This window comes from Anser cygnoides, chromosome 16, assembly GCF_040182565.1.
Source record: "Anser cygnoides isolate HZ-2024a breed goose chromosome 16, Taihu_goose_T2T_genome, whole genome shotgun sequence".
Taxonomy (NCBI): Eukaryota; Metazoa; Chordata; class Aves; order Anseriformes; family Anatidae; genus Anser; species Anser cygnoides.
In genome coordinates this window covers 11,386,833-11,413,934 of record NC_089888.1, presented here as the reverse complement: position 1 = coordinate 11,413,934, position 27,102 = coordinate 11,386,833, and the positions used below count along the sequence as shown (strand labels likewise).

Below are 27,102 nucleotides of genomic sequence, written 5' to 3'. Positions count from 1 at the left end.
GGGCCCAGCTGGGAGCTAGGCCAGGCTGTGCACTCCCTACCTGCTTGGGCAGCAGTTGGGTTCGATGGCACAAGTGGGGCTTTGGGCTGCTGGGGCTGCAAGCTGGCAGCAGCTGCTGCTATTCCCCTGCTGGGGAAGGGTCTCGCTCTCTCCTGACCCCATCTCTGTGGCCAGGGATGAGCTGGGTCCCCTCCTGCGCCCCGTCCCAGCAGGGAGCCCCTGGCTGCTGCCACCCACCAGCACGGGGCGAATCCCCGTGGGTTTCGGGCCCATCAGTGACCCCCTGCAGCGGCGTGGCGGGGTGCTGGCGGGCAGCTCCCAGCCTCAGCCCTGCTCCTCGTAACCCCGACCCGTGCAGGGAGCCACCAGCCATCCTACGCCCAGGGGGCTGCTCGTGCAGCCAGGCTGGCCCCAGTGACCCACTGCACGTGTCTGCGTGGCCACGGCCAGCAGAGTCCCCCCGACGCGAGAGCTGCACCCCACTGCCCCTTCAGCCACAGGGTGAGTGCGTTTTAATAACTGCAACTGGGGACGGGGGAGAACCGGTCAAATGCACGTTTTGCCGCATCTCTGGGGGTGCTGCTGGGTTGCAGCATCCCTCAGGGGGTGGGAAAAGAGGGGGGCTGGGGAGCACAGGGGGGCAGGTACCCGCGTGTAGCTGGGCAGGGTGGCACGAGTACAGTGCTGCGTGTCCGGCTTGGGCACAGCACAGGTCTGTGACAGCAGTGCCCAGCCCCCTGTGCCCTCGGTGTCACTTGTTCCACACCACGCATGGCAGCTCACGTCCTCCTGGCTCTGCAAGGCGAGGATGGGGTAGGCTTTGTGCTGCTCCAGCCCGAGGGGCTCTCCTGGCTCCTTGCACGCCCCGAGCCGCCCCGCTGGGCATTCAGCTGAACAGCTACAGCCGCTGCGTGTCGGCACCGCACCTGGTGCCAGTTCTGGGTTAGGGTCACTCAGCTGCGGGACGAAGGGGAGGCAGGCGGAGGGGAGGTGGCGGCCCCGCAGGCAGCACGCTGCAGCCCCGGCGCCACCCTCACCCCCTCCCGTCACCCCGGTTGTGGGGTGCCTGGGGCACGGCCATGCCTTGGGGCACGCAGCCGTTGGGACGTGGGGTGGGAGCACGCACACAGGCTGCCCCAAACCCCAGCACCAGCTGTGCAGGCTGCGGCTGGCACTCCTGTCCAGAAACACACTCTGCTTGCCTTTGCTGAACCCTTTTTTTCTCTCCTATAAAACACTATTCACAGCACGAGCCAGGCCAGCTCCCTGGACAAAACCACTGCTCACCCAGGGGTGGCTCTGAGGGGTCAGGGACAGGGATGTGACAGCGGGGCAGAGCCACCCTTGCCGTGCTGTGTCCCCCAGCCCATCCCTGCACGCTGTCCTCGGCACCAGGAGGAAGAGGAATAAATAAATCACGCGAAACGAGCAAAAGGGTAAAACTGCCAGAGCTGAGGGGCGGGCAGCCCCCAGACTGCAGGAGGGGAGCACGCTGCACCGGACGCAGGGCAGGGAGGCGGCGGTGACAAACGCTAGCGAAGGCGGTGGCTGTGCAGGGGGCTCTGCGTCCTTCTGCGTGCCAGCTGCGTCCTGGGAGCTGCTGTTCGCCGGGGTCAGTTGTTGTTCATGATCCACCAGGATGCTGGGGAGAGATACAGGGGAGGGGTGAGGGGGCAGCGGCAGGCAGGAGGGCAGCATACGGGGAGCTTTGTGTAAGCTGTGGGTGACGGAGACCAGGGCTCTGCCCCGCTCAGCAAGAACTGATGCTTCTCTGTAGGCACTGGGCGCTGAAGCACCAGTACCACCTCCACAGGTGGTGACAGTAAACCCAACAGAGACCCCAAGCTGGAGCTCGATCTGCTCTTGTCTCTCTCTGCACTCCCCCCGTTCCTTACTTCTTGGTCAGATTTCTGCTGCTACCACAGGGAACACGCATCTTCCCGGACTGGGCCTCTCCCTTGCCTCTGCACCACTCAACCTTAAAAATGAAGCTGGGACACAGCCACTGTGAGCGGCCCAGGAGGGCCGGCGCTTCGCAGAGGGGTTTCAGGGATCTGGGGAAGAAAAATGAGGCGTGAAGCGTGCTCGAGCCAGGGCTCAGGCTGCTATCAGTGGGACTCAGCGTATCTGCCATCTGGGAAACGCTCCCAGCTGCTTGGCTATCCAGGCCAGAGAACATGCTAGAAAACACGATGTAAGTGACCCCCAAGCCGATTTTCTGCCCCGCAGTGAGACGGGGCACCTGCTCGCCCTCAGGGCAGCAGCGCGGCACGGCCGGCACCTCGCGCCCCGCTCACCTGGGAAGAGCATGGTGGTCAGCAGCTCCGGGGACTCCAGCAAGCTGATGATGGCGCGCTGGAAAGTCTTGCTGTAGCTGGACTGCAGGTGGCTGTAAGGCAGCGTGCAGCGTCAGGGCAGCACGGGGTGAGGAGGCCGCCCTGCTCCAGCCCCGGGGGCTGGGCTCGCTCGTGCCCCTCAGTTGTAGGAGAGGCTTTGTGCCCCGGCACAAGGCTGTCCGCTTCTGCCCCGCTCCCCACACCCCTGCCTGGGCTTTCATCCCCCTCCACTGCAAATGCCCCTGGGGCACCAGGACAAGCGTGCCAGGCAGGGCAGTGCAAGCAGCAGCACAGGCTGTGCACGAAGGGGGCGAGCGGGGTCCACTGCGGAGTCCCAAGGGAGCCCTTTCAGCCACCCCCCCAGCGCGTCTAAGAGCACCCGGACCCACCACCAGCACCATGGAAAAGGAAAGCCTCCAACCTCCTCCACGAAGTCACGTCCTGCCAGAATTCGTAGAGGATGAAGCAGGCCTCGTCTGTCAGCTTGCAGGCAGACACGCTGCGGGGACAGGAGCAACCCTGAGCTGGGGACGCCTGGGAGCGAGGGGCGCAGATCCGCACGCCAGCCCCACACCGGGATCCCGAGGGGCAGCAGCGACCTCTGGGCACAGCTGCAACTGCTGGCTGCTCCAGGGGACCCTTCCCCCGAATCGGCTCCTGCAGCCAGGAGCTTTACAGCTGTTAAACTGGGGGCTGCGTCCCCACGCACGGGACCGCGGCGCCGCGCCGTGCCTCGCGGCTCCCTGGCGTGAAGCAGAGCCCAGTGCCCCCACACCTCAGCCCCGCTCTGCCCACCCGGGGAGCCCGGCTGTCACACGGGCAGCTCTCACGACAGACGAGGCCGTCAGTTCCAAAGAAAAAATATCATTCTCTCTGCCACACGTCAAAACAAGGATCTTCCTTTTGTTTGGCCTGAAATTGCAATTTTGTATGGTTGGAGCTGCGGAGCTGAAAGATGACACTTTAAATGGGAACAGTACGAACATTTCCCTCCGCAAGTGCCTTGAAGCCTCCCGTGGGAGAAGGAGAGAGCCTCTCCAAGCGCAGCTGCGCGATCTCCGGGGGCATCCGGCAGAGCTGCGCCACGACGCCGAACCTGGGGCTCCATCCTCAGCCCTGCCCCGGCTCCGGAGCGGTGCCGAGCCTCCGTCTCACGCTGGGGGGGCAGCTCTAGGTGGTCACGGATGCTCCCCGCCAGCATTGCACACGTTTTAAATGAGGCAATGCTGTGCCGTGAGCTCTCCCCTGGCTTCTCCCCCTTCCTCTCAAGTCCTTCAGTGCTGGAGCAACGCTGCACCCCCTCACACGTGCACACTGCCTCCGTTACTGTCGGTGTGAACCCCCCCCTCCTTGCCCAGCCCACCCCTGTGCCGCTGTGATGAGGGGGGGGATGAGGGGCAGCGGGGCTCATTCCCCAGGGAATTGGGCTGACACAGGGGAGAAGCGAAGCCAGGGCCCCTCTCCCCTGGTCTGTCCTTATAACCCTGCCGTCCTGGGGAGCCCCCCCCTGCGTAACGGCACCTCCCTGCAGCCCAGGAGTGCTGTGAGGCTGGGCGAGCCCCACGTGCAGGTGTCTGTGCTGCTTGGTGCCGCATCCCCACCCGAGCAGGGACACCCTGCTCGACAAAGAGCCCTTCTGCCCCTCGGGGTGCAGCGTTACAGGTCCCAGGGACGGGGCCCCCCCGTTTCTGGGCAAGCCCTGCCCCTGCCCCACTTACTGCAGGCAGCTGCTCTGCCCGGCGGTGACCTCGGTGTAGGACCTGAACGCCTGGCGGAACTCCTCAACGCCGCTCTTCGCCACCGAGATCTGCCTCTTGGCCACCAGGATGTGCTGCGGGGGACAGGCGGTCAGGAGGGGGGCACCGCAGGCACAGTCGTCCCCTTGCCTGCCCTCCTCCCACCCTGCTGCAGCACTGGGCAGTGACAAGCACGGGGCGGGCGCCACCACGCCGGGGACAGAGCCAACATCATAAACTGTCCTCTTCCGAGCTGGGCACATCCCCGTTACAGCAGAGACTGCGCCCGCAAAGCCAGGGGTTCGTGCTCCACCTGGGGACAGGGCCCTGCTCTGGGACTGCTGCACGTCCCCGTGTCCCCTGCCAGCCCAGAGGGGCTCCTGGGGCCTTTCTGCTGCGGCTGTGCACGGCCGGCAGGGGCTTGGAGAGAAGCCGGGAGGTCTGGGCGCTCCTGAGCAGGGGGCTGCCTTCCTCGGACTGCTCGTGAACACCCACGGCCCCCGAAGAAGCCACGTGTGCCTCGGGCAAGGAGCCCACCCAGAGCAAAGGCAGCAGCTAACGCAGGCGGCGCGTCCCGGAGCACAGAGGTGTGCAGGAGGCAATCCGCGTGCACACCAGTTACTGCACAGCCAGGTGGGGCCAGGACTCACCTCATCTCTTCCTTTGCACGCTGCTTCCTCCTTCAGGGGCTCCAAGCGTGGGCTCTGCATTTCACAAAACCATCGTTACTGTAGGGATCTTGTAATAAAGCAACACGAGGGGCACCCACAGCCCAGCACAGCTCGGTGTGAGGTGGGCATGGCCCCAGAGACATTCACACCAGGGCCGCTGCCCCAGGGAGGGGTCCTCGTGCTGACCTGAGGGGCATCGAGGCGGGGGGCAGCCCCCAGCCCCTCCCTGCCGCCACGCACCTTGCACTCCAGTTTCTCGATGAGCTGCTGGAGCCTGGCGATCTGGGCCACCCACTGGCTGTCAGCTTCGACACAAATGCCTGCGCAGGGGAAGGCAGAGGGCTTGCTGCAAACTCAGAAAACCGCAAAAGCTTCTAAACTCTGGAACCAAGAAACTTATTTCCTCCTGAAACTCCTCCCGCTGCCCAGGAGACGCAGGAAATCCTGCCACGGTCAGGGCTGTTGTTCCTGGGTACACCGGTCCTGACCCCGCTGCAGACAAGACCCCACTGCCCCGTGTCGCTGCCCTCGCACCCAGCCTGGGCTGCAGCGGGGCAGGGGCAGACACCCCAACCACACAGACCCGGGGATGGCCGGGCTGTGGTACCTGTGGTCAGCATCCCGGAGTAGGGGTCTGTCGGGGACAGACAGACGTTCTTCTGCCCTCTGCGCCCACATCGCCTCCCCGACCTCAGGCCCACGGAGGTCTCCGACTTCTTTATGTCCTTCCTGAAGGAATGAAACACAACAGGGCAGCTGGAGCCACGCCTCAGCGGGGCCAGCTAAGGTTGCAAAGGGCAGATCCTGCTCCCCGCTGTCCCTCCCAGGGGTCCCGTGAGCCCTGCCCGCGCCGCGGCCCCGCGCCGGGTGCTGGAGGGGCAGCGCGTCCCACCGGGCGCCCCCTTACCTCTCCCGCCCCGCCTGCTCCTCCATGGTGTCCACGGCACACTCGAGCGAGCCCTGCAGGGACTGCAGCTGGTGCATGGTCTCCCGCAGCAGGAAGCGGGTCAGGAACTGCTCCGTCTTGGAGGAGGTCTCGTACCTCTGCGGGGAAGGGGGGAGGAAACGTCAGGTGCCTCCTGTGTGAGGGAGCCGAGACACACCTGGACGGGGCCGGCCCTTACACGGACACAAGTCCTCAGCTCCCGGCTGCAGCGGTGCCAGCAGGCAGGCGCAGGGAGGGCTCGAGGAAAGGCATGAGGGTTTGCCTCTCCTCCACCAGCCCCAGCGGGGTGGATGCCGACCGAATTTTTAGGTGTCGGATTTTCAGGTCCCAGCAGGGAAGGCAGGCTGCCACCCCGCTCTGCCTGACCCACAGCCCGGGGGGAAGCAGCGATGGACACACACGAGCCCACGGGTTAAGGCTGCTTGCAGAAACAGCCCCGGCTGCAGGGAGGGCTTTGGGGCGGGCCGAGCAGCCTCCTCTGCCCCCAGCTGTTCGGGTGCTGCTCAGGCGGCAGCGGGGCTCGCAGGAGCACGCAGGGCAGGGGCTTTGCAGCAGGGTGAGAAGATGCAGCGGGATCTGTCGTGAGAGGAGCGTGCAGGGCGGCACACGGCAGCTGGGGAGAACGAACGAGTTCCCTGCCTGCACGCAGCACCCAGCGCAGCAGGAGCCCCGAGGGGGCAGGAGGGACGAGCTAAGGTCTACACGGTGCTGCACGACAGCAACTTTACCCCAAGAAGTGGCTCCTGACCTTGACACTGCAGCAGCTTGGCACCGGGTACAGAGCGTGAGCTGATGAAAATCAGAAAGCTGAACTCACTGCTGGTAATTTTGGTACAAAGGCGCTTTGGTGATCTGGGGAGCTGGCAGATTTCATTGCACCGTCACAAAAGAGCTCACAGGTTTTCGCTGCAGCTTCAGCAAGGTGCTTCAGCTCAGCACACAGTTAGACAAGGAACAGGGGTGGCAAAGGGGAGCAGCTGGGAAGTGCTGCCAGCGGCCTGAGGCCAGCCCCCGTGCCCAGCATTTAAGACTCTCGAGGGACAGAGAAGCCACGGGGCATGGTGTGAGCATTCCCAGAGACACGGCTGGGCGGTAGGAGGCCACAGAGGGAGTCTCCACCTGATGCAGGAGAGCTGGCTGGCCTGCAGGAACATCCAGCAGGAGGGGACAACCCCTTACCTCGAGGAGACCACCAGGCAGACCGGACCACAGCCACCCCCGGTGCCGCAGGAGCCGGGCTGCCACCCCTGCGCCAGGCACTGCGAGCTCCCTCTCCCCTCTCCACAAGAGCCTCCACTGATGCGACCGCATTATTAAGGTCAAATACTTCCAATTCCTATTCCGTTTCTCTCCAACGGGCAGAAGAACCGAGGATCCCAAATTCCAGAAGTTCTGCGTAAAAGCACTTGGACTTAACTCTCAACGCCGGTGCCAAAACTGCGGTGCGAGGCCCAGGCCCCACCTGGGGACGCCCCACTCCTCGGGCTGGGGCTCAAAGCCAGTCTCTCTGGGGGAGAGGGGTGGCACGGAGCCGGCAGCCCCCGCCCCAGGGGACAGGCTCGACACCTACGTGGGAGAAATGAAGTCACTGCCTTAGTTACCCAAACGCGGCAGCCATCCAACCCGAAGCTGGAAACCGCTCCATTTGAAGGTGCATCCTCGCAGGGCTACAGCGTTCAGGAACGCCAGCTCCCGGCCTTGGAAGCGGAGAGGACGCTCGTCTGCAGAGCGCCGACAGCCACCGCTGCTCCCCATCCAGCCCCCCGCCCAGGCGAGCAGGCAGCTCTCACCGCAGCGCCTGTGCTGCGCATAGATTTCCATCCGTCTTTTTAAAATAAATCTCATTTTTCTGCCACAGTGAGAGGACGGCAGAGGAGCAGCTGACGCGACGTGGCCTTGGGAAGCAGAGCCCCAGCTCTGCCCCTCTGTGCCTCCTGCAGCCGAGCCCCCCCTGCTCCCCCCAGCATCCTCACCCTCGCTCTGCGCTGGGGGGCATCACTCATCCCTGGGCACAGTCCATTTTGTTTCCAGGATGGAATTGGTCTGAATTTGACCCCCCTGCCCCTCTCCCTGCAGGAAGAGCCCTTTGCAGGCGGCTGCTCCTACCCCAGCGTCTCCCCGCAGGCAGGGGCTGGCAGACTGCCCAGGGTGCCTGCTCCCAAAGCGCACACACCAGCCTGAAGGAGACTTGTTCCTCGTGCAGCTCTGCAAAAGAGAAACCTCTGCTGCCTGGCCTGGCTCGGGGGAAGCGATTCCCCCTGCCCGGAACGGCGCTGGGAAGCTGGCAACACCTCCAGGGCACTTCTGGGAGATCCCGCGCTGGGTGCCTAGCGCTGTGACAGGCCTGGGCTGCCCTTACAAGCTCACCCCCAGCTGCACGCGAGCTCAGAGAGCTCAGGCTCCTGCCAGATGTTTCTGGAGGCTCCAGCCCACACTGACCCCTGCGAGTTGGGTCCCACGGGGACGTGCCAGTGTTTCAGGCGGGCATTGCACCCGACGAGCCAGCCCCCTCCCGTGCCTTGCTCAGCCCAACACAGCACGCCCCAGGGAACGCACCAGAGAGAAGGTGCAGCATTTTTTGCTCACAGCAAAGGCTCCTGGAAAGCTGTAAATAACTCGGCAGACACAAGAGAAGGTTTTTGGTTGCAGAGTGGTATTTCTGCTCTGTTGACCCAACTGAAAATCCCTAGGCTGCCAAGAGCCGCTGCAATTGTGCTTTGAGAGGTTTTATTAGTTTCCTATGATGATGTTCACAGAACGGAATAGGTGAACACACAATTCCTGCCAATGGAGACGTAAGAGCATCTGACTTGGAGAGGTATTTATAGCTTAGTGTGCAGCGATGGCAAGCTAGAGAATGAGAAGATTCTAGCACATGGGTTCCTGAGAGAAATATCAGGCTGCTGCCCGAGGTATTTCCATAGTCTGCTCCTTGCTCTGAAACTACTACACTGTAACCACAAAGTGTAGCCACAGAATAAGGTACATTTAGCATATTTAGCATAGCTATCAGCAGTTATATTTTAAAAATACATAAGGAAATGATGGAATTTGGCAAAAAAAAAAAAAAAAGGCACTTCTTCTTGAAGAGGCATCTTCCTTTACCACATTTTCAGCGATGACGAACGGGCACAAGCCACTGACAATTTGCTTTTGTTCTGCCAACTGTGGACTCACAAGAAGCGAGGTGCAGGTTTGCTGCCCACACAAACACTGCTTCCTACAGGAACTGCAGTCTCGGAGGCAGTGAGGATGAACGTGGCTTCCACTTCCCATGCTCCGCAGGCTGCTGGGGAGCGCTGCGACAAGGTGTGCTGCGAGCACGGGACTGAGCAGCCTGGCAGAGGGCAGCGAGCCCTCCCTGAGCAACGCCGCTGAGCCACGCCAGGTCTCCTGGCCCGCAGCGACAGCGGTGGCATGCAGAGAGGTGGGAATCCCGGACACTGAAAGGACTTCCAGTGGCACCGCTCCAAACCACGGCTCCCAGCACGGCCTCAGCGCTCTCCCCCTGAGCTCTGGTTTCCGTGTTTCCCTGCCTCACCCCGCTGCAACGCTGTCCTAGCGCTGTCTGAGCACGCCAAGCCCAGCTCCCGTGAGGCATGCTTTCCTTCTGCTAACAAAGCATCTCATGCTCTGTTTGGTTTTCATCTTGTAAAGTGGGCTCGTATGTACATGAGACCTTCTACAGCTGCGGAATAAGTGCCCGGAGGGTGCAGGGGAGAGCAATCCTCTGGCAGCAGAAGTTCGGAGCTGCTGGAGACAGATGGTGCCCTAACCAAGAGACACCACGGTTTAACTAGTGAGACCCGGGGCACATTCAAGATGCCCTTCTTCCTCTAGCTGGTACGGGTGTCACTGCCTCCTTGGGCATCACAGGAAGCTCTCTTAAACACAGCCTGGGGAAAACCAGGCAGGGACTGAAAATTATCTTCTGTTGACCCCGCAGCCCTGCTCTGTGAGCAGAGCTTTATGGAGAGGGCCACGCCAGTGGGCAGACCCCTTCCAGTCTGCGCAGCACCCAGTGCGGCTGTACCTCCAGCAGAACCCCCAGGGTGAGGTTTCATTCAGGTGGGCTGCTCCTCTGCCAAACTGGAGCTCTTGGTCCTCAGCCCCAGGGGCGTTAGGGACGTCTGAAGTAACAGAGATGGCAGGCAGACACGTAAGATGGGAAACCTCTGTCCTCTGCCCTCTCCTCTGGTTCTGAGAGGTGTGAGCTTTGGCTAAAACCTTCCCATCCAACCCTATAATCCCAGAATAGCCCAAGACCAATCCCCACCTGGAAATACAAACATGGGTATGCATCCAGGTCACAGCAGGTAAGAAAGCAGCATTTTATCTCTGCCAGCCTCCAGCAGCGACAGATCTCCCACAGCTCCAGCACAAGCCACGGCTACAGAGCCATAGCATCGACCTTCTCCTGCCTCCTCCCCAGTGCGGAGTCTGGCTGAGCGGGGAAGTGCAGGGAGCAGCGCCCCGGGAGGGTCAGCACCTGCCCTGGGGCACCCAGGAGCTTGGGGCTGAGCCACGGGTGAGAGCAGTGCTGCAAATGCCTGCCCGCCCTGTCCTCCTCTTCCTAGCTCTGGGCAGAGCCATCACAGGTGGAAAAACGAGCCCACATCAATTCGTTTCAGTAGGGGAAACCGGCTTCCCCTTTGCCAGGAGTCCCTGCCCAGCTCCATTTCCTAGCAGCTGCATCCAAGGTCTTGTAACTTAAACAACAAACCCAGCCCAGGTTGTTTTTTCTTTCCTCAAGCCCAAGGAAAGGGCCAGGAGATAAAAATGAGAAGTTAATTTAAGAAAATGATTAGTTCAAGGTACGTGCTGAACACGGCTGCAGAGCGATGTGTAATTATAATGGAGCTCACTGGGATGTTTACACCAGGAACCACTAAATGAATGAATACATCATGCCAATACTGCGGAGCAGACAGTAATTGTGCTGTACTTTGGAGAAACGCATGAATATACAATGAATTCATTATTAAAATAAATATATAAGTAAGGCAGAAAAGAATTCAAATAAAGCACGGCTCCCTCCAGATGAATCATTCTCCCTCTGGACTCTCATTTAATAAACTTGTACAGGGAGATGCTGCTGAGGCTGGATACGGCTGGAGGGAGGTTCAGGGGGCAAGATCCCGGGTGACTTTACAGAGATGTAAACACCACTGAGGGCTGCTCGGCAGAGCCAGCAGCAGGACCGGCCCTCCTCTGCTTCTCTGCTCAGCAGGAAGCTGCCCGTTTTCCCTATTCACCTTCCTTGCGATGGCCGACTCAGCCTTGCCGTAACTCCCCCAGAAAAACACAGCTCATGGCAGGTACATGGAAAATTTTGGGCCAAACTTCCTCCCGTGAAGTTCAGGGCAACTCGAGCTGTGGGTGCTTCACTCACCCTGCCTGGAACTGAGGCGATTCTTAACGAAGTCACGAAGAGCCAGCAGAGAGCTGCGGCCGCCCTGCTGGGCAGGGACACGCTGGCTCTGCCGCCCGCAGCAGCGCTGGGCCAGCACGGCGTGTCACCTGCTGCCCGCCAGAGCCTCACTAACGGCCTTTTGGCCCAGCGCGGCCCAAAGGGGGAACCTGCCAGAGCTGCAGGTGAGGCAGGGCTGGGGCTGCAACCTCCGTATCCCTCCCTCAGCTGCCTGCGGAGACGGGGGCACGTGGAGCGTTGCTCAGAGCCGCTGCTCCCTCTCCCACCTCTGCCAAGCAGAGAAGAGCAGCTCGGGCACACCCACCTCACGCTTCAGCCCCAAGAGCCCTGCTGCTCCAGGAGGAGCGATCAGCGCGAGGTCCCGCTCGTGGTCCTGCTCCCGCAGGCACGTGCCGTCCGTCCGCCTCGCACTGAGCATCAGTCAGATGGAAGGGGAAGGAAGGGCCAGCCCTTCCCACGGTCGCAGAACAGAGCGAGACCCAGACACAAAGCTGAACCATTTCATACGCTCCAGATGCGAACAAGATGCTGGTACCCACGGGGGTCCCTTGCAGCATTTCCCACAGCTGTATGCCAGCTGCAGCGCTGGGTGCCACAGCCCCCGCCCTGCAGTGTGCAGGCAGGAAGGCTCGCAAGGCAGGACGCTGCTCGGCCTAATTAGCAGCCTCAGATCTGCCTCCCATCGGCGCGAGCTGCAGGAAGAGGGAAGGCATTCGCAGCAGGGACGGGCACAGCACGAAGCCGGCAGTCAGTGAATTTCACCATTTCTCCCCTTCTGACCGTTTGGCACTCTCCCTAAGCAGCCCTGTCCCTGCAGCGACTCCTGTCCCCCGCGGGCACGCGCACAGGCTGCGATGAGCTCAAGCCGCCTGCAGCAGGACAGACCCGCGCGTAGCCCACCCATGTCACACCTCTTCGCAGCAGGCAGCCCGGCGCACCTGGGAGGCACCACGGATGTGGCCCCTGAAGCCCAAGGATGGCACTAAACAAGGAGCTGAGCTCACCGCAGCTCTGTTACCCCCCACCTGCCCCCCCACCCCCTGCCCCGTCCTTACCAGCTTGGTTTTGTCCATGGCTGCCAGGACAGCAGAGTTGAGCGTTTCCAGTGCAGAAAGCACGTTCCTGTACTCTCCAAGATACGCTGAGAAATAATCTGAAGTGGGAGAGAAGAGCACAGTGAGCTCCCAGAGCAGCTCCTTCCCAGCCTCCCCTGTGCCAGAGGCCCCCAGCACTGCTTGGGGCGTTCCCGTCCCTCTCCCAGGGGTCGCACCTCCTGCCTGGCAGCAGGCAGAGAGCCCTCTCCTCCTCCCGTGACAAAACCTCTCCTCCCTGGAGGAAAGCACAGACGCCCTGGGACACCCTCCCGGAGGGATTCACACGCAGGGTCAGCGCCCCTGAGCCACCCAGCCCTGCCCTGCCCTGCCCAGGTGGGCACAAACCCCGCCGCGGACCCGCAGGAGACAAAGCCCACCCCGAGCAGGAAGGTCGGCCGACTTACCACACAGCTTCTCCGTGTCCACGTTGCTGCAAGAAAAAAACACTCTAGTTAGATGGCGGGGCTGGTCTGGGGGAAAGAGTTGTGGTGAGCAGGGTCTCGAAGGCTTGCCTGGAGCCCCCCAGTGCATTTTTAAAAGCTGTATTAGAAAGATAAAAAGCCACACAAGTTCAGGAGCTGCGCTCAGCACCAGGAAGGGGCGTAGGGCATCATCTCTGCCTCAAGGGCTGAAGGAGGGCTGCTCCTTCCCCATCTCCCGTCCAGCAGCAGGAAGATGGAGCTGCAGCACACTGAGAAAACGCCTGTGGGAGCAGGACGGAGCGGGGAAGGGGGCTGGAGGAGGCAGGCACTGCCCCGCACCCCTGGGCTGGGGAACCAGCCCCATTTCTGGGTCCTGGACCTGACGAGACCCAGGAGCTGCTTCCGCAGCACCTCTTTCCCCCCAGGTCACAAAGTGCTCAGCGAGGACATCCCCCTCACGTCTCAGCCCCGGCCTCTCCGCACGGCAGCAGGCCCTCTCCTGGCCTCTCTGCCCCACGTGTCCCTGGTGCAGCTGCTGCCAAGGGGCCCTGGAGCTGCCTTCAGCCCTCCGGGGGCAGGGGAAGTTTCACAGCTGCAAATAGTCCGAGGGAGGGGTTGTTCCTATGATGAAGTCTGTTCTGGGTTCAAAAAACCAGAGGGGCTTCACCCTCCTGCCCCTCTGAGGCAGCCAGAACCAAGGCTGGCATCCTGCAAGGCTTGGAGCTGCACAGTACCCGCAGACAGCAAGCGGATGGTAAAGAAAAAACCAAACACACATACCGAAAAGCTTGTCGGATCCCTGAGCCTCCTTGATGCCAGGTGCCAGACAAGGCAGGAATCCCGTGGAAAAGCCAGCGTACGTCCAGGTAGGCAGGGAGGCCGCCCCGTTAGCGCGAACAGGGTCGTGGCAGAACAGCCCCAGCAGCCCCCAGCCTCGCCACCCCGCGCCTGCAGCTCTGCGAGGCCAGCCCTTGCCTCCCGACTGCAGAGCTAGCAAGCACTGCAGGCAAAGAGGGCTGAGCTCCTTCCTCTTGCTAATAAAGGCACAGCTGGGGTGGAGAGGGAGTAGGAAGCATCGAGAAATACCAACCGGCTGTCGGGAGAGGATTGTGGGCAGAACCAGAGGTTTGAGGCAGGGCTGCTTGCGATGCCTCGCATCACCTGCGCAGCCTCCAGGGAAAATGCCCCAGGACGGCATTCGTTCACATCAGCCTCCTCTCCAGAAATTCTGCTGTCTCAAAATCCCCTAAGTGTCTGCAGCTATTTCTATTTCTGATTGGGAAAGTGGAAGACAGCACGAAAGAGATTTTTAAACGTTTAAGCACACGCAGAGGAACTGGAGATGCCTGCAGCTTGCTGGGCTCCAAGCACAAGGACGCGGCACCACTGCTCGTGTGAGCGCTGCCACGGATGGTTTCTGGGTCCGCCTTCCTGCTGAGCTCCCACTCCGTGGTTTAACAACACGTAGTGCTTCAAATTAGGAAAACACGCAAATCCTGCTGGGCAAGGCCACGCACGAAGCCTCTCATTTTTGATCTGACATCTCCAATTTTAGCTTTCCCCACTCCTTACAGGGCTAACACCACCTCATCACCACTTCTACTGCAAGCAGAGCTGTCCGCTGGGACCAGCGACGCCTGCAGAGCTCAGCGGGCTGCACAGCGCCGCTGTCTCCCAGCCCGTCACAAAGCCTGCCCCATGCCTACGAGCAGGCTGCAGGCTCAGGTGCAGGGCAGCCGCTTGGCAAAGTCCCCACGTCCCTGGCTGCCCTGGGCTGGCACCCGAGCCCGTAGGACCCCGGAGCTTGCACAGCCCCCAGAGGCCAGGGTGGGCAGCGAAACGCTGGGACTGGCGGTGAGCGAGTGCCCCAGGGGAGGGAACTGAGTCGGGAGGATGCTCCCCACTTACAATTTGCTGGAGACCCCAAATTCGGGGTGCTGGGAGGGGAATTACCGGGTGGCATGAAACTGAAGTTAGTTGTGTTAAAGCAGGTTCACCTGAGAAGCAAACCCAAATCCCTTTCCATGTGAGGGGTCACCACAGCCCCCTGGCAGCGGGATGCAGCCCCCTGCACTGAGTTCATTGCATCAGGCCCCTGGTTAGGCAAGGGAGACAGTTTTAGGGTGTGATTTGGCTCCTCCACTTCGAACACCTGCTGTAGGAGCTGATTAAGGCGGGGATCTGGTGCACTGTCCTGGCACCGCAGACAGTTTTTGATGAGAATAAAAAATAGTATTTCCCTTGAGAAACTATCCTGATAATCAACGAAACCAACGCCCCTTCATCTGCCAATTCCACTCTGTCAAACTTTGCTGATCCCATCTCTAAGCAGCTCCATGCATCCAACCACAGCTCCGCAAGGGTGACTGGGGTTTGAAGCATAAATTTAAATTGCAAAAACCCTCTTGCTCCTTCTTAATTTGTTCCACATAATCCTGAAAGCTGCCTGGAGCCTGCAGAGCCACTGAAGTGCCCTGCTGCTGCAGTGGCACAAGAGACTTGGCAGGCACCGCAGCCCCCGTGGCGTGGCTTTTGTGAGACCCGTGCCCCAGAGGAATAACTGCAGCCGCTGGTCCCCGTCCAAGAAATAGGTGAAGTTTGCAAAAGCAGAGATGTCGACCCAAGTTAGCAAAATGCAGTCACATACCTAGCACATACATTACCCTGGCATCTGCATCTGTCCCCAGCAAGAACCTGGAGCTGGGAAAACTTTCAGCAGGAGTGAGAAGGGGCCGCCAGCTGAGACCACTGCCCAGACCCCAAACTGGGCTCTAGCAAGCAAGTGCCCGCGTGTCAGAAAGCTGCCGTCAGCACCCACTCTGCGGCTTGGAAGGAGAGGCCAGAGATTGCTGGTACCTCTTTGTATCTTCTCTTTTCGCTACTTAAAGCAAACGGTAACTAATTAAAAACTAAAACATGGAACAAGTAAACTCCGAACCCGTCACCAAGACCCTGTGGCAAACCCAGCCTCCTGCAGCAGCAGGGGTCCTGCACCCCCCCGCCCCTGCCTTACACAAGCGCAGAATCACACCCGGCTCTTCCCACGTCGGCACCGACACATCAGCTCCCGGGGCACAACGTGGCTCTGTCAGGAGAACAGAGTGCAGCAAGAAACCATCGGTACCGACAGCATCGTTCTTGTGCTACCAGAAGCTCTCTCATACCAGAAAGCAGGAGAAGCTAACGCAGAGATCCTGCGGGCCAAATCCTGACCCCTTTGCAGGGCTGCAAGGGTGCAAGAGGCTTCCCTCTGCCCCTCCCTCTGACATCCCCTCTGTCACTGCAAAGAGGCACCCTCTGTCTCCAAAGCACTTATCCTGAGACGCTCCACAGTTTCACATAGCTGTATTTTGACTGTGCTCAACCCTCTGATTAACTGTAATTAAGCTTGAACTGACGATGGAGGATCTTGTCATCATTATGTTGTTAGGATTTTGTCAGAATGCGCCTGGAATTTATGCAAGAAAACATCAATCAGCTTCAGCAAAGCAGATGGGATTTTTTTTTTATTTTTTTTTTTTATCATTTAATGTTCAGGTTGGAAACCTCTGCTGTGATCACAGGCCTGGTTCCCAAACCCTCACACCGCACTCTTAAGCGGGGCGGTTGCTCTCCAGAGCTGAAAGACCGGCTGATGCTGGGACACTGAGGATCTGACCAAAGACAGGAGGAAAGTTTACACAACCATTCTTCCACAGCACCAAAGGACTGAGGTTATTTCCTCCGAGATTGTTTTTTTGTCTGTTTGTTTTTAAAAGCATAAGGTCAGTGCATCTACCGAAATCCAAAATCTTTCACTCGTGGCTCAAGATCAGAGCCTCAGGCTCCCAGCGGTCTGTACCCAACCTCCTGTCGCTCCGATCTGACCGCTACCTCTCACCCGAAGGAGGAGTTTCCGAACCTCATTTTTCTAAACCTTCCCAACAGATGCAGGACAGAAAGGTCCACGGGGACTACGCGACGCCTCCCGGGGGCAGACTGCAGCAGTTCACGGCCCGAGCAGCGAGCACCCAGCACGCACACCTCGGAGCTCAGTGCAGCCGCCTTCGGAGCTGGGTCTCTGCGACGCTGCCCCTCCAGCACCTGGGAGAGGACAAAGGAGCCCGGGCTGGGGGCTGCCGCAGCGAGGCCCGGGGAGGCTGCGAGCAGCCCCCCGGCCCCGGCAGCAAGCCGCACGTTGGTTCTCCCAAGACCCTTCTGCAGCAGTGAAGCTTTTTCATCCCTTCTAAAAAGGTTTGTCTTTTCTCTCCCAGAAGTTCTGGTGGATGAAAATGCCTTTTCCCCGGGAGACGTAGCTCTCTGTTCTGCTCCAGTGCCAGATTCGGCACTGTGCTTTCTGACAAGCGAAACACAACAGCGAACCTAGCTGTTGGACCCAATTACAACGAGACGTTGCATTTGGTTTCAACGCGGAACATCATCTTTTAAATGTCAAAGAATTAAAATAAGGAGATATTTAAAGCCAAAACGGAATAATTTACGGAATAATTTTGAGAAATGTAGGAAAAAGAAGTGTCATGGGGAAATGCAAAATCTTCAGACAAAATCAGTCAAACATTTTGGATTCAAAGATTTTACAGGGGACATTCTGACGAGCTTTACTATTCCCACCACCCAAACCTCCGAAGATATGCCGGGCTACACCTCAGGTTTTATTCCACCGGCTCAAAATAGAACCGAACCTTACGGAGGTGGCTAAACACAGGGGCTGCCAGAGCCCTGCCCCAGTGCCAGAACAAACTGGAGGTGGAGCATGACCTGACGGGAAGGACAGAGGAGAGGGAAGGAAAGCGTGGTGCTACGGCCTCTCTGGATATAGAACAAATAATGTATGAGACCTCTAAAATATTAATCTTCACAGATGTCAGCTTTGTGAGCCAGAGGAGCAGATGCAGTCTCGCAGTGATGAAAGAGAGTCAGGATGTGTCTGGGCAGCACTCCATTACTCAGACACGGATAACGTCTGGGTGTAAAAATCTCTGTTGCTGTGTCTCCTTCGGTCAGGCTGGCACCGACAAGAAAACAATCTTTTCAACCCAGACCTGCTGAACACAGCACCCTCACGGCCAAATCCAGCCACTGGATTAGTGCTGAAGCTTTCCCATCACCAGCAAAGCTCCGGGGCATGAAAGGAGAACACTGGGTGTGTTTGCAGGGCTGACCATGGTTGTGCTGAACTCACGTTTAAGCAGCACACCGGCAGCAGGTTGACCTAGAGCCTTCTGAAGGTCTCTTCCCACCACTGCTCTTTGAGCCTTTGATTTCAGACACAAGCAGACTGTGTTTGAATGTGCTCTCCTCAGTAATGAAACATTTTTTTCCTTCCATAAAGCCCAAAGCAATCACAGCATCTGCAGGGAGAAGGCTTCACTGACCACCTCGCAACGCCTCTCATAACGACCTGCAGAATATCACACACGGTTGGCAGACGCCAGCATTAAAACACACCGAAAGAAAATCAGTTTATGCTACACAGCTCAACAGCGGAACTCACTTTCAGCCTGTGTGGTTGAAGCTGAAAGTCTAAATGGTTTCAGAACAAAATCAGACAGATTTGTGGAGCAGAGGACTACGGGAACTGGCGGTCTTGTCAAGGAGGTTCCAAACCAGTGACCACTGGAAGCTGTAAGGGTGAAGGTGCTTCTAGATGGTCTTGTTAAGCACCTTCTGTGGACACTGGTGGCAGAAAGATACTGGGAAAGAAGAGCCCTGGCCCAGTACTGCTTGGCTCTCCTGGAGTCCTTTCCCAAGCTCACAGCCCCTGCACAAGCAGTGGTGTGGACAACCACCACACCGGGGGCTCTACAGTATCTCAACCGACTCAAGGGCAGGGCAAACCTGACGTGAGGGACAGGATCCCCTGCTTCTGTCCTCCCCACTGAGCCAGCAGCAGCCAGCAGCGCAGGCAGGCACGGTGCTGGCTCAGGTGCCCAGCAACACCATTCACTCCAGGGGAAACCTCACCACCTGCTTGGGACAGCAAATTGTTCGGAGAGGCGAGGAACACAGCATGAGTGTAAAGAAACGTGGCCCACAGAACCACGGTCTTGGGCATCTCTTGGTGTCCTTAAGCAGTAACTCTAGGATCCAGTGGCAAGTTTCACCCAGTTCTCCAAAATACCGAGTCCCTGCAAGCACAGAGCGAGCAGGCAGCCCTGGAGGAGGGTTCCCCAGCAGCTCTGCCGAGGGGGATGGCTGGGGTACGAGCACAGCCCTTAGGAGACACCAGAGTTTGCACGAAGGGAAGGTCTCCCTAAACACCCCGAACACGGATGACAGAAAGCCCAGCTCCAGACGCAGAGCCACGGGAAGCTTTCTTTGGCCCAGCACACCGAACGCTGCCCGATTTCTGTCGCCCGTGCTGTGCAGTGGACAAGTGGCTCTGCACACAGCCCGGTGTGCGCTTTTTGGTCCTGTCTTTATACAAACACAGAGCACAACCCGTTACTTCCCTGAACCGAAGTCTTTGGCAAGCTCAGTGAAACCTAACGCATCCCGAGGCTGCCCGGAGCCAAGCCTGCTTGCCGGCCCCGGGCAGGGTTTCTGTGCCATGTGTGTGACAGCGAATGCCCCGGGTCAGCACAAGGCCAAACCCCGCCTGGAGCAGCACCAAGCGAAAGCCGACGCCGACTCCTGGCGGGCCGTGCTGTGTGCCACGCCAGCCAGTGGAGGTGGCCCAGGGGAGACACGGCACCCCAGAGCAAGCGGCAGCCTCTGGGCAGTATCTCCCTGGGGACAAGCCTGTCTTGAAGTCCCTGAGCCCGGCAGGCACGCAGCTCCAGGTCAGGATGACAGCACTCTGAGAAACACGTCTGCAGGAGACAAGACGCCTCTCACCAGGTGGTAAGAGAACCAGGCTCCTGCTCCGGGACATGCCACCCCCTCCTCCTTCACCAGCTGGGGGTCAGGTCAAAGTGATCGTGCACAGCTCCCTGCAGCCACAACTCCAAATCCATCCCCCTCTCACCTGCTCACACCATTCCCTACGTGCGTGTGGGTCACGTACCGGCCTGGGACAGAAACGGGGAGCGTCCCTGAAACGGCCTCGTGGCTGGGCCTTCCAGTCTGCTCTCGCAGAAACGAGGGCATCCTCGTGGGGCTGGGGGCCTCCTACGCATCCCTGAAGTTACAGAACACACAGATTTGGAAACCAGCTCCGTCTGCGAGGTCCCTTCTGTTCTTCACAACAAAAAGGGATCAAAACCACAGTGGTCATGCCCCGATAATAGATGTCACCAGCTCAACGCTGCCACGTTGTCATGGCTACCGCGCCGTCATTACGGGCGACGACTCGCAGGGAGCACCGCCGCAGCCGGGGCCACGCGCGGCGCTGGGAGAGGGCGTGCTGCTGGGGGGCACGGGGGCACAGGGCCTGCGGGGCAGCTCGGGGCTGGCCTGGCCCCTGCCGCCGCGCACCCCGGCCAGCCGGGAGGGTGTCTCGGCGCCCTGCCCAACCCCAGGCAGAAGGGCTGAGGTTGGGCAGAGCTGCCGCGGGCTGCGGTGTCGCTAGCGAGGCTCCGTGGTGCCACCCGCGTGCCTTCTGGCAGCCCCGTTCTGTCGCTCAGGACGGGCGGAGGAACCGGACGGTGAACCAGGAGATGTTTGGCACTCCGGTAAAGCCCCTGCTCTGCGCAGTCTGCTTTCCAGTGGTATCGCCTCGGTGACGACTCCAAAGTCACCCCAAACTGCAGCTCGACGGAAGGAGCGCTCGCGCAGAGAGGCGACGGCTCTCCGCTAAACCCCTGGGATCCCCAGGAGGACGAGGAGGTGTTGGCAGGTCACCTCCTGCTGCCTGCGTCCAGCGAGCCCAACCGACTGCACGCCCAGCAGCAAGCAGCCGCTGGAGGACGATACCCCCTCACAAATGGCGCAGGATCTCCTCAGGGGACACCCGGACGGAGTCAGCCCCCCCAGTGCACCCAGCTCAGGGCGGACGACCCGGGGACGCGCAGCCACGGACTGCTCAGGATTAGCCTGCGGGAGCTTGGTGCCGCTGGCAGCAGTCCCCCGGAACGCCTCCCCTGCAGGCAAACCGCTCCGTACTGCCCCAAGGGCACCCGACACACGCAGCAGCTCCTTGGGGCGCCGGGGATGGGCACGAGCCAGAGCTGAGCCTGAGACCCAAGGGAACTGCAGACGCTTCCTCCTACAGCAGCACCCGTCAGCTTTAACAGCCAGCTCCCAGACACACAATCAACCAAAGGCCGGCTTCTCCCAGCGCCAAAACACACTCGCTTTCAGCAGCAGGCAGGGCAGAGGATCCCCAGCGAGGCCATGCTGATCTCTGAAAGACTGGGACAAAGCCAGCCAAGCCCAGCAGATTTCTCTAGAAGGCCCACCAGATTTCTCTGGGCAGCCCCAATCTACAGCAACCGAGAGCTAAGCGCAATTATTTTCTGTTTTTAAAGAAGCTGGCCTAAATTCACAGTTACACTGACACTCCTAAGGCCCATTTCTGGTGGAAAGAAGTTCTTACATAAGTGAAAACGAGTTCCCTGTGTCAGCAATCGCCAAGATAGCTGTCTGCTCATCGTCCTCACACCACCACATGCTCCTCCTGCAGATACACAACCTGCTCTGTAGAGCCGTGTATTTCTGGAATACATTTTTCAAACCAACATAATGTGATTTTAAATGGATGCTTGCTTTTACAGCGCTAAAGTAAATCTGATAACGCCTGTTCTCAAAATGTCTGGCTTCTCTCATCAGCAATACTTGTACCCGGTGTTTAATGGGTTTTAACATCTGCGTGTTACAAGAGGTAGGTTTATCTCACCCTGACTATTTATTGCACCCGCCTCCAAACGTCCTCCATCTACAGTCAAGCAGTTTTATATCCTCCTTCATCTCCTCTCCTCTGCGCCACCATGCTACTTACTCTGAATGACGCCTGTCAATGCCACTGAACAACTCCCACAGCTCCTCCGAGCTCAGGATCCCATCAGCGAAATAGTTCTTGAACTCCTCAAATGACAGTTTCCCATCATCTGCATTTAAACAAAAGGGAAGAGTAATTATATATCTGCAGAAAGAAGCGTGCAAGCCCCAGCAACCCTCCCAGCAGCCTCTTTACCAGCAGCGTGGGATGGTTGGGCGTGTTGTGCATAATAATTAGAGCAGAGATCTCATTGAAAGCATGTCCCACCAGCCAGAGCATCCCCACCAAACACCTAGGAAGGCTGGCAAGCAGCGCTAGTGCTGCCGGGCGGGCATTTCAGCCACTCCAACCCTTCCAAAAGACCCCTTTGTAGCATTTTCAGAAACGCATTCAGACGCTCTGTACTTCAATGACTTTCCAGGCAGGCTTTCCATTTAGCTCTCCCCAGCACGGAGCTATTATACACAGTACAGCGAGGATGGTATCAGGTCTTTAAGGGAAAGAAAATCTCTCGGTTGACTCATGAGCTTCCCCTTTCCTGTGTGTGGAGAACTTCAGCTCCCAAGCTGCAGATGCCAGGAGCCACTTTTATTGCAGATCAAAATGCAATCTGCCAGGAAAGAGAAGAGCCCAGGTGGGAGGAAGGCTCAGAGAAATGACTTGTGACGTCAGACTTATTGGTTTCCAGGTGTCGAATATAATCCCGGCCTACAGAGCCGAACCTCAGACACCAGGGACTCCGGCAGGACCCAGGAACAGGGCCACCCAAACAGGGGGCAGAGACTGAGCCAGTCCTGCAAGGGGTGTAGAAAAAGCCTGACGGAGCCTGGCCAGCCGTGCTGCACAGCCTGCTCTGCCCTCCCTCCCGCTGCTCGTCCCCACTGAGCAGCCAGCAGCGCAGGCGATGAGACCTCGGCTGGGCAAACACCAGCACCGGGAGGCTCTGCCCGCAGTGACATGCAGGCGGTGAGGCTGGGGAGCCCCCTCCCAGCCCCTGGCCGGCGTCTTCACCATCAGGCAACGCAGAAAGGCGTTTGTCTTCCAGGCAGGGAGCTGCCTGCCCTCGTCCTTTGCTCTTGCGGCAAGCCTCTCGGCGGGGAAGGGCCGCCGCTTCGCCCAGAGCCAGGCTGCGAGGGGGAGGCGGCGGCAGAACAAAGCACTCACCGTTCTTGTCGGCTCGCCGGAAAATCTGAAAGGGAAAACACGACAGGGTTGAGAGAGGGGCAGGAAGAGCGGTGCGGCTCAACAGCTGCCAGCCCGCCCCAGCCACCGCGGGGAGACCTCCAGGCCCCGCGGGAGCCGCGCAGGAGCCCACGTTACTGGGGCTGGGAAGGACAGTGCTGCACACGCTGGTCTGTGGGAAACTTCCCTTTGCAAATGTGGGAAATTTCCCTTTGCAAATGATGAAAACCATCCCTCCCCTCCGCCGCACAAAGCTCCCGGCACACCCGCTGCTGCCTGCACTTGCACAGAGCATCTTTTAGAGAACGGAGGGGGACAAAGTAGAAAGGGCATCGCTGCAGCTGTGATACAGACTAGTGATGGAAGGTGTTTAATTTTTCAGATCCTTTAAATGAAAGAACATTGAGTAAAAAACACTCCGTAACGGAAACGCTTTGAGCATCACCACTGACACTTCAGCCCTCTGCACTGACGGGCAGCTCTTGTCCCGAGCGGCGTAACCACCCCCCGCAATCCTCCTGCCTGGGACACCTGGACATGTGAACCCCCTCCAGCGCAATTAATCATTCATTCATTCATCTGTAACGAATTCTGCCCCAGGGCACAGTTTGAGAGCCGCTCCAGTGACACGTCCCGACCCAACGCTCCTGCCTGTGGCCCAGGAGAAAGCTGGGGCTTCTCGTTCCTTCCTCTCTCCCCGCTCACCAACAGCTATCTGCAGGTCTCGCCTGATCCCGGGGAGGAACAGCACGGTTTCTGCAGCCTGGGAACATCTCGCAGACAGCACAGTACAGGCTTTGGCTAGCACATCCTAACAGAGCTGACAACAGCAAGTTGTGTAACAACTTTCTTTTTAACCATCCCTTTCAGGTCTGAAGAAAGATCAGGAATTAAAAAAAAAAGAAAAGGCAGGAAAGGGGGAAGGCAGACTGCGCTATGTTCTTTTCTGAGCAGCTGCAAAGTAGAAGCCGCTGATAAAACCAGCCCAGCCCAGCTCTGCTCCTGGCTGCAGGAGGCCCCATCCCTGCTGAGCTGCCCCTGTGCCCCCTGCTCCCCGCTGATGCTTTTGCTGCACTGTTTGAGGGGGCAGCCCGCAGTCAGCCCTGCGTGCACGGCCACTGAGGTGCTCGTGATAGCAGCTCAGAGGCAAAGACAGCTGAAACCAGAACCTTGCTCCCAAAGATGCTGCTCCCTTGCGACTGGGCAGAGGTTTTTCCGATGCTGGTCCCAGCAAGGAACTCTCTGGTCCGTCCCCGTGGACAAAAGCAGAGGCAGGGACGCCTCGGAGGATGCTCATCTGAGCGAAGCGAGCTCCCCTGGAGGCGCTGCCCTGAGCTGCCCAGCGTTAGGTAACGTACCTGCGGGGTGCTGGCCCCCAGCGGGGCCAGGCTGCCTTCCTGCGTGAAAGCAGAGCAGGGAGCTCTGTGGATGCCCATCAGGGCTCCCACGCCGCACTCCGGAGCTTCCTCGCCAGAACGAAGTACAGAAACCTGCAGTTCCCACACGCTGGGGATTTCTCCGGGTTTTAAAGCAAAGGTTTCTCCAGGCTAAAGGGTCTGCTTGTGCATCTGCTCCCACTGGAGCTCTCGGGGCTGCACCTCCTACGGTCACTGAGCTCAGCTAGCTCATCCACCTGCACCCCCAGATGCCGCAGTGGCACCCAGGCACTACCAAATGCGACTCAAGGGAGGCCAAATGCCCCCTGCTCCCAGGATGGCCCGGGCCAGCACAGTCTGCCTGCGGGCTAGAAGGGAAGGCACAATTCTGGGGGGACGCCATGGGGCTGGGAAGGCTGTGGGTCGCTAACCTGGGGTGGTTTTGTCCCGGGTTCGGTGTAAATCTCAGCAAAGACAGCTGATCTCAACCACACGTGGGAACCTCTGCCCCAGCAGCGTGTTAGAAAAGCCCTGCCAATGCACGCACGAGAGCTGCGTCGAGTTCAGCTCAGCTGGGAAGCAGAGCCACAAGAGCCCTGCGAGAGGCGGCAACGCCTGCCCCGTGTCCCCTGAGGCCGGGTGATGCTGGGGACAGTGAGGGGGACTCAGCCTGGGAGTGGGAACAGGTCTGTGTCGGCTGCCGGGGAGCCCTGCCTCAACCCTCACCTGCATTCAGGACAGCTGGCAGCTCCGGAAACGCAGGAATGCTGCTGCGAGCCTGAGAGAGAGACGTCCCTGTCCCTTCGTCCCTGTGCCCAAGCAGCCGCACCCCACTCAGCGCCTGTGACGGCAGACAGGCTGAGAACGACGGAGGAAGCACCGAACCAACATTTACGAAGCCCCCCAGCCCTGGGGAGGAAGGACATCGCAGGGCTTATCCCTGCACGCAGGACTGGAGGCAACCCCAGCTCCTGGACACTCAGCCAGGGCCGGGCTGGCTGCGGGGAGGGGACAGCCGCCCCGGGGGCACGGCTGGCTGCCCAGGCAGCTTCGCTCAGTCTCTGGTACGCAGGGAGGAAAACAAGCAAGCCCTGAGGTCCAGTCTGGGGGCCAAACGTCCCAGAGGCTTCAGATGTCTGCAGAGAAAGAACTGCAACGGCAGCGCTGCGGCTCGCACAGCGCCCACACCGAAGCGTCGCAGGCAGAGCCCTCCTCCTCCTCACCTCCCCAGGATGTAAGCAGTTCCCAGCAGTGGCGAATGCCGGAGTGCTGACCAGGAGAGGTGACCTGGCTCATTAGAGCTGGCCTGGCACAACCTGACACGTCCAGGCAGGGAGAGCCTGCTTTTCTCCCTCTCATCTGGCCCCCTCTGTCCCTCCCCGCCTCCTCTATCACCTTTTCCTCTGAACCTTCATCACAGCAGAAGCACCCAGGCTGCCCAGGAGCTCTCTCCACCACGTGCACCAGAGGGGAACCCCCTGGTGCTGCTTTCAGCCCCCTGCTCTGCTGCCTGCCCTGCCCGCAGCCCAGGGCTCCCCAGTCCCTGCTGGGTGCCACCAGGTCCCGGCGGTGCCCGGAGAGCCGCGGACCCCCCAGCACCACCTCCACGGCTTTGGGGGAGGGCAGAAGAAGCAGGTTCACATCTCGGGGGCTCTTGGAGGTGCCGGTAGCGGAGGCCGTGCCCATAGCGGGGGCTGCGAGCCGCCCGCCGGCATTGCCCGGGGCCCTGCGAGCCCCCCCCCGGGTGCCGCAGGGCCACATCCAGCCTGCGGAACGCGGCGCTGCCCCCCCCGGAGCCCCAGCACGCAGAGAGGGGCGGCTGCTGCCCCCCCCCCCCTCCGGGGGCGGCCCCCTGGCCCGAGCGGGCCCCGTTACTCACGTCGTGGAAGATGGGGAGCGGCTCCCCGCGCGGCGCGGCGCCGGGCTTGGCCGGCAGCAGGCACATCGCCAGCAGCTGGGCGCACGCCATCGCGGGCGGGCGGGCGGGCGGGCGGCGGCGGTGCGGGGCCGTGCGGGGCCGCCGTGAGGTACGGCCGTGACGGGGGGGGGGGGGGGGGGACCGCGAGGGGCCGCGGGAGCCTCGCGCTGCCCCTGAGCGGCTCCGCAGCCGCCCGGCAACTTTGCGTCCCGGGCCCGCCCCCGCGGCGCTCCGGTTGGCCCAGCCCGGTGATTGGCAGCGCGGGGCGCCGCTCGTCATTGGCGGAGAGGGGCGGGGCGGGGCGGCGCAGGGAGGGCCGCGGTGGTCGCCGCGGTGTCGGCGGCAGGCGGGGAGGCCCCGCTGGGGTCCTGCGTGGGGCGGCGCGGCTCCAGTCGGCCCAGTGTGATCCCAGTCAGCCTCAGTGTGGTGCCAATGCAGCCCCAGTGCGGTCCCAGTCAGCCCAGTGCAGCCCCAGCGTGGTGCCAGTCACCCCGGTGTGGTGCCAATGCAGCTACAGTGCGTCCCCAGCGTGGTCCCAGTCAGCCCCAGTGTGATCCCAGTCAGCCCGGAATGACCCCAGCGTGATCCCAGTCAGCCCAGCGTGACCCCAATGTGGTCCCAGTCAACTCCAGTGCAATCCCAGTTAACCCAGTATGATCCCAGTCAGCCCAGCAAGACCCCAGCGTGTTTCCAGTCAGCCCAGTGTGGTCCTAGCTGGACCCAGTTGCCCCCCAGTGGTGCCAAGGGCCCCTTGGTGTCCACGGCTGGCCCAGGTGGCCCCAGCAGCCCCCCTCCTTCCCACTCCTCCCCAATCCCACACCCCAGGATTTTATTTACAAAACGGGGCTTTGTCTGGATGCAGAACCACAGCCCGGCAGGCTCCATCTGCACAGCTCCTCCCTTCACGAGGCTCTCTGGAGCCCCACCAGTTTCGCTAAGCTTGGCTTCTCGTAACCCGGCTTTCAGAACCGAGGTGCTTCCCAGCCCAACGTGACGGAGCCACAGCACGTGGAGCTGGCTGGCTCCCCCCTTCCCCAGGGGGAAACGGCTGCGAGCAGAGCACGAGGCCAGCACAAGGATGCCTCACGGAGAGTTTTAGTCTCACGGCTTCT

At 60.2% G+C, this 27,102-nt stretch overlaps 1 protein-coding gene across 2 annotated transcripts; it reads right to left on the bottom strand.

Moving 5' to 3' along the window:
* Window positions 1-1,431: 1,431 nt before the first annotated feature.
* On the bottom strand, window positions 1,432-26,102 carry NECAB3 (N-terminal EF-hand calcium binding protein 3). 2 transcript variants are annotated; one of them, XM_066978087.1, is made up of 13 exons: window positions 25,952-26,102; window positions 22,679-22,703; window positions 21,515-21,623; window positions 12,619-12,644; window positions 12,176-12,273; window positions 5,651-5,787; window positions 5,351-5,472; window positions 4,984-5,063; window positions 4,723-4,776; window positions 4,055-4,167; window positions 2,758-2,835; window positions 2,298-2,389; window positions 1,432-1,642 (listed from the first exon to the last, which is right to left on the bottom strand). In XM_066978087.1, exons 1-13 carry the CDS (start codon window positions 26,039-26,041, stop codon window positions 1,614-1,616), a joined length of 1,053 nt encoding a protein of 350 aa, XP_066834188.1. In that variant the 5' UTR covers window positions 26,042-26,102; the 3' UTR covers window positions 1,432-1,613. The 2 variants fall into 2 exon arrangements, with proteins under 2 accessions (XP_066834188.1, XP_047936637.1); XM_048080680.2 differs by lacking the exons at window positions 21,515-21,623; window positions 22,679-22,703; window positions 25,952-26,102 and adding an exon at window positions 19,643-21,431.
* Between the last annotated feature and the right edge of the window lie 1,000 nt (window positions 26,103-27,102).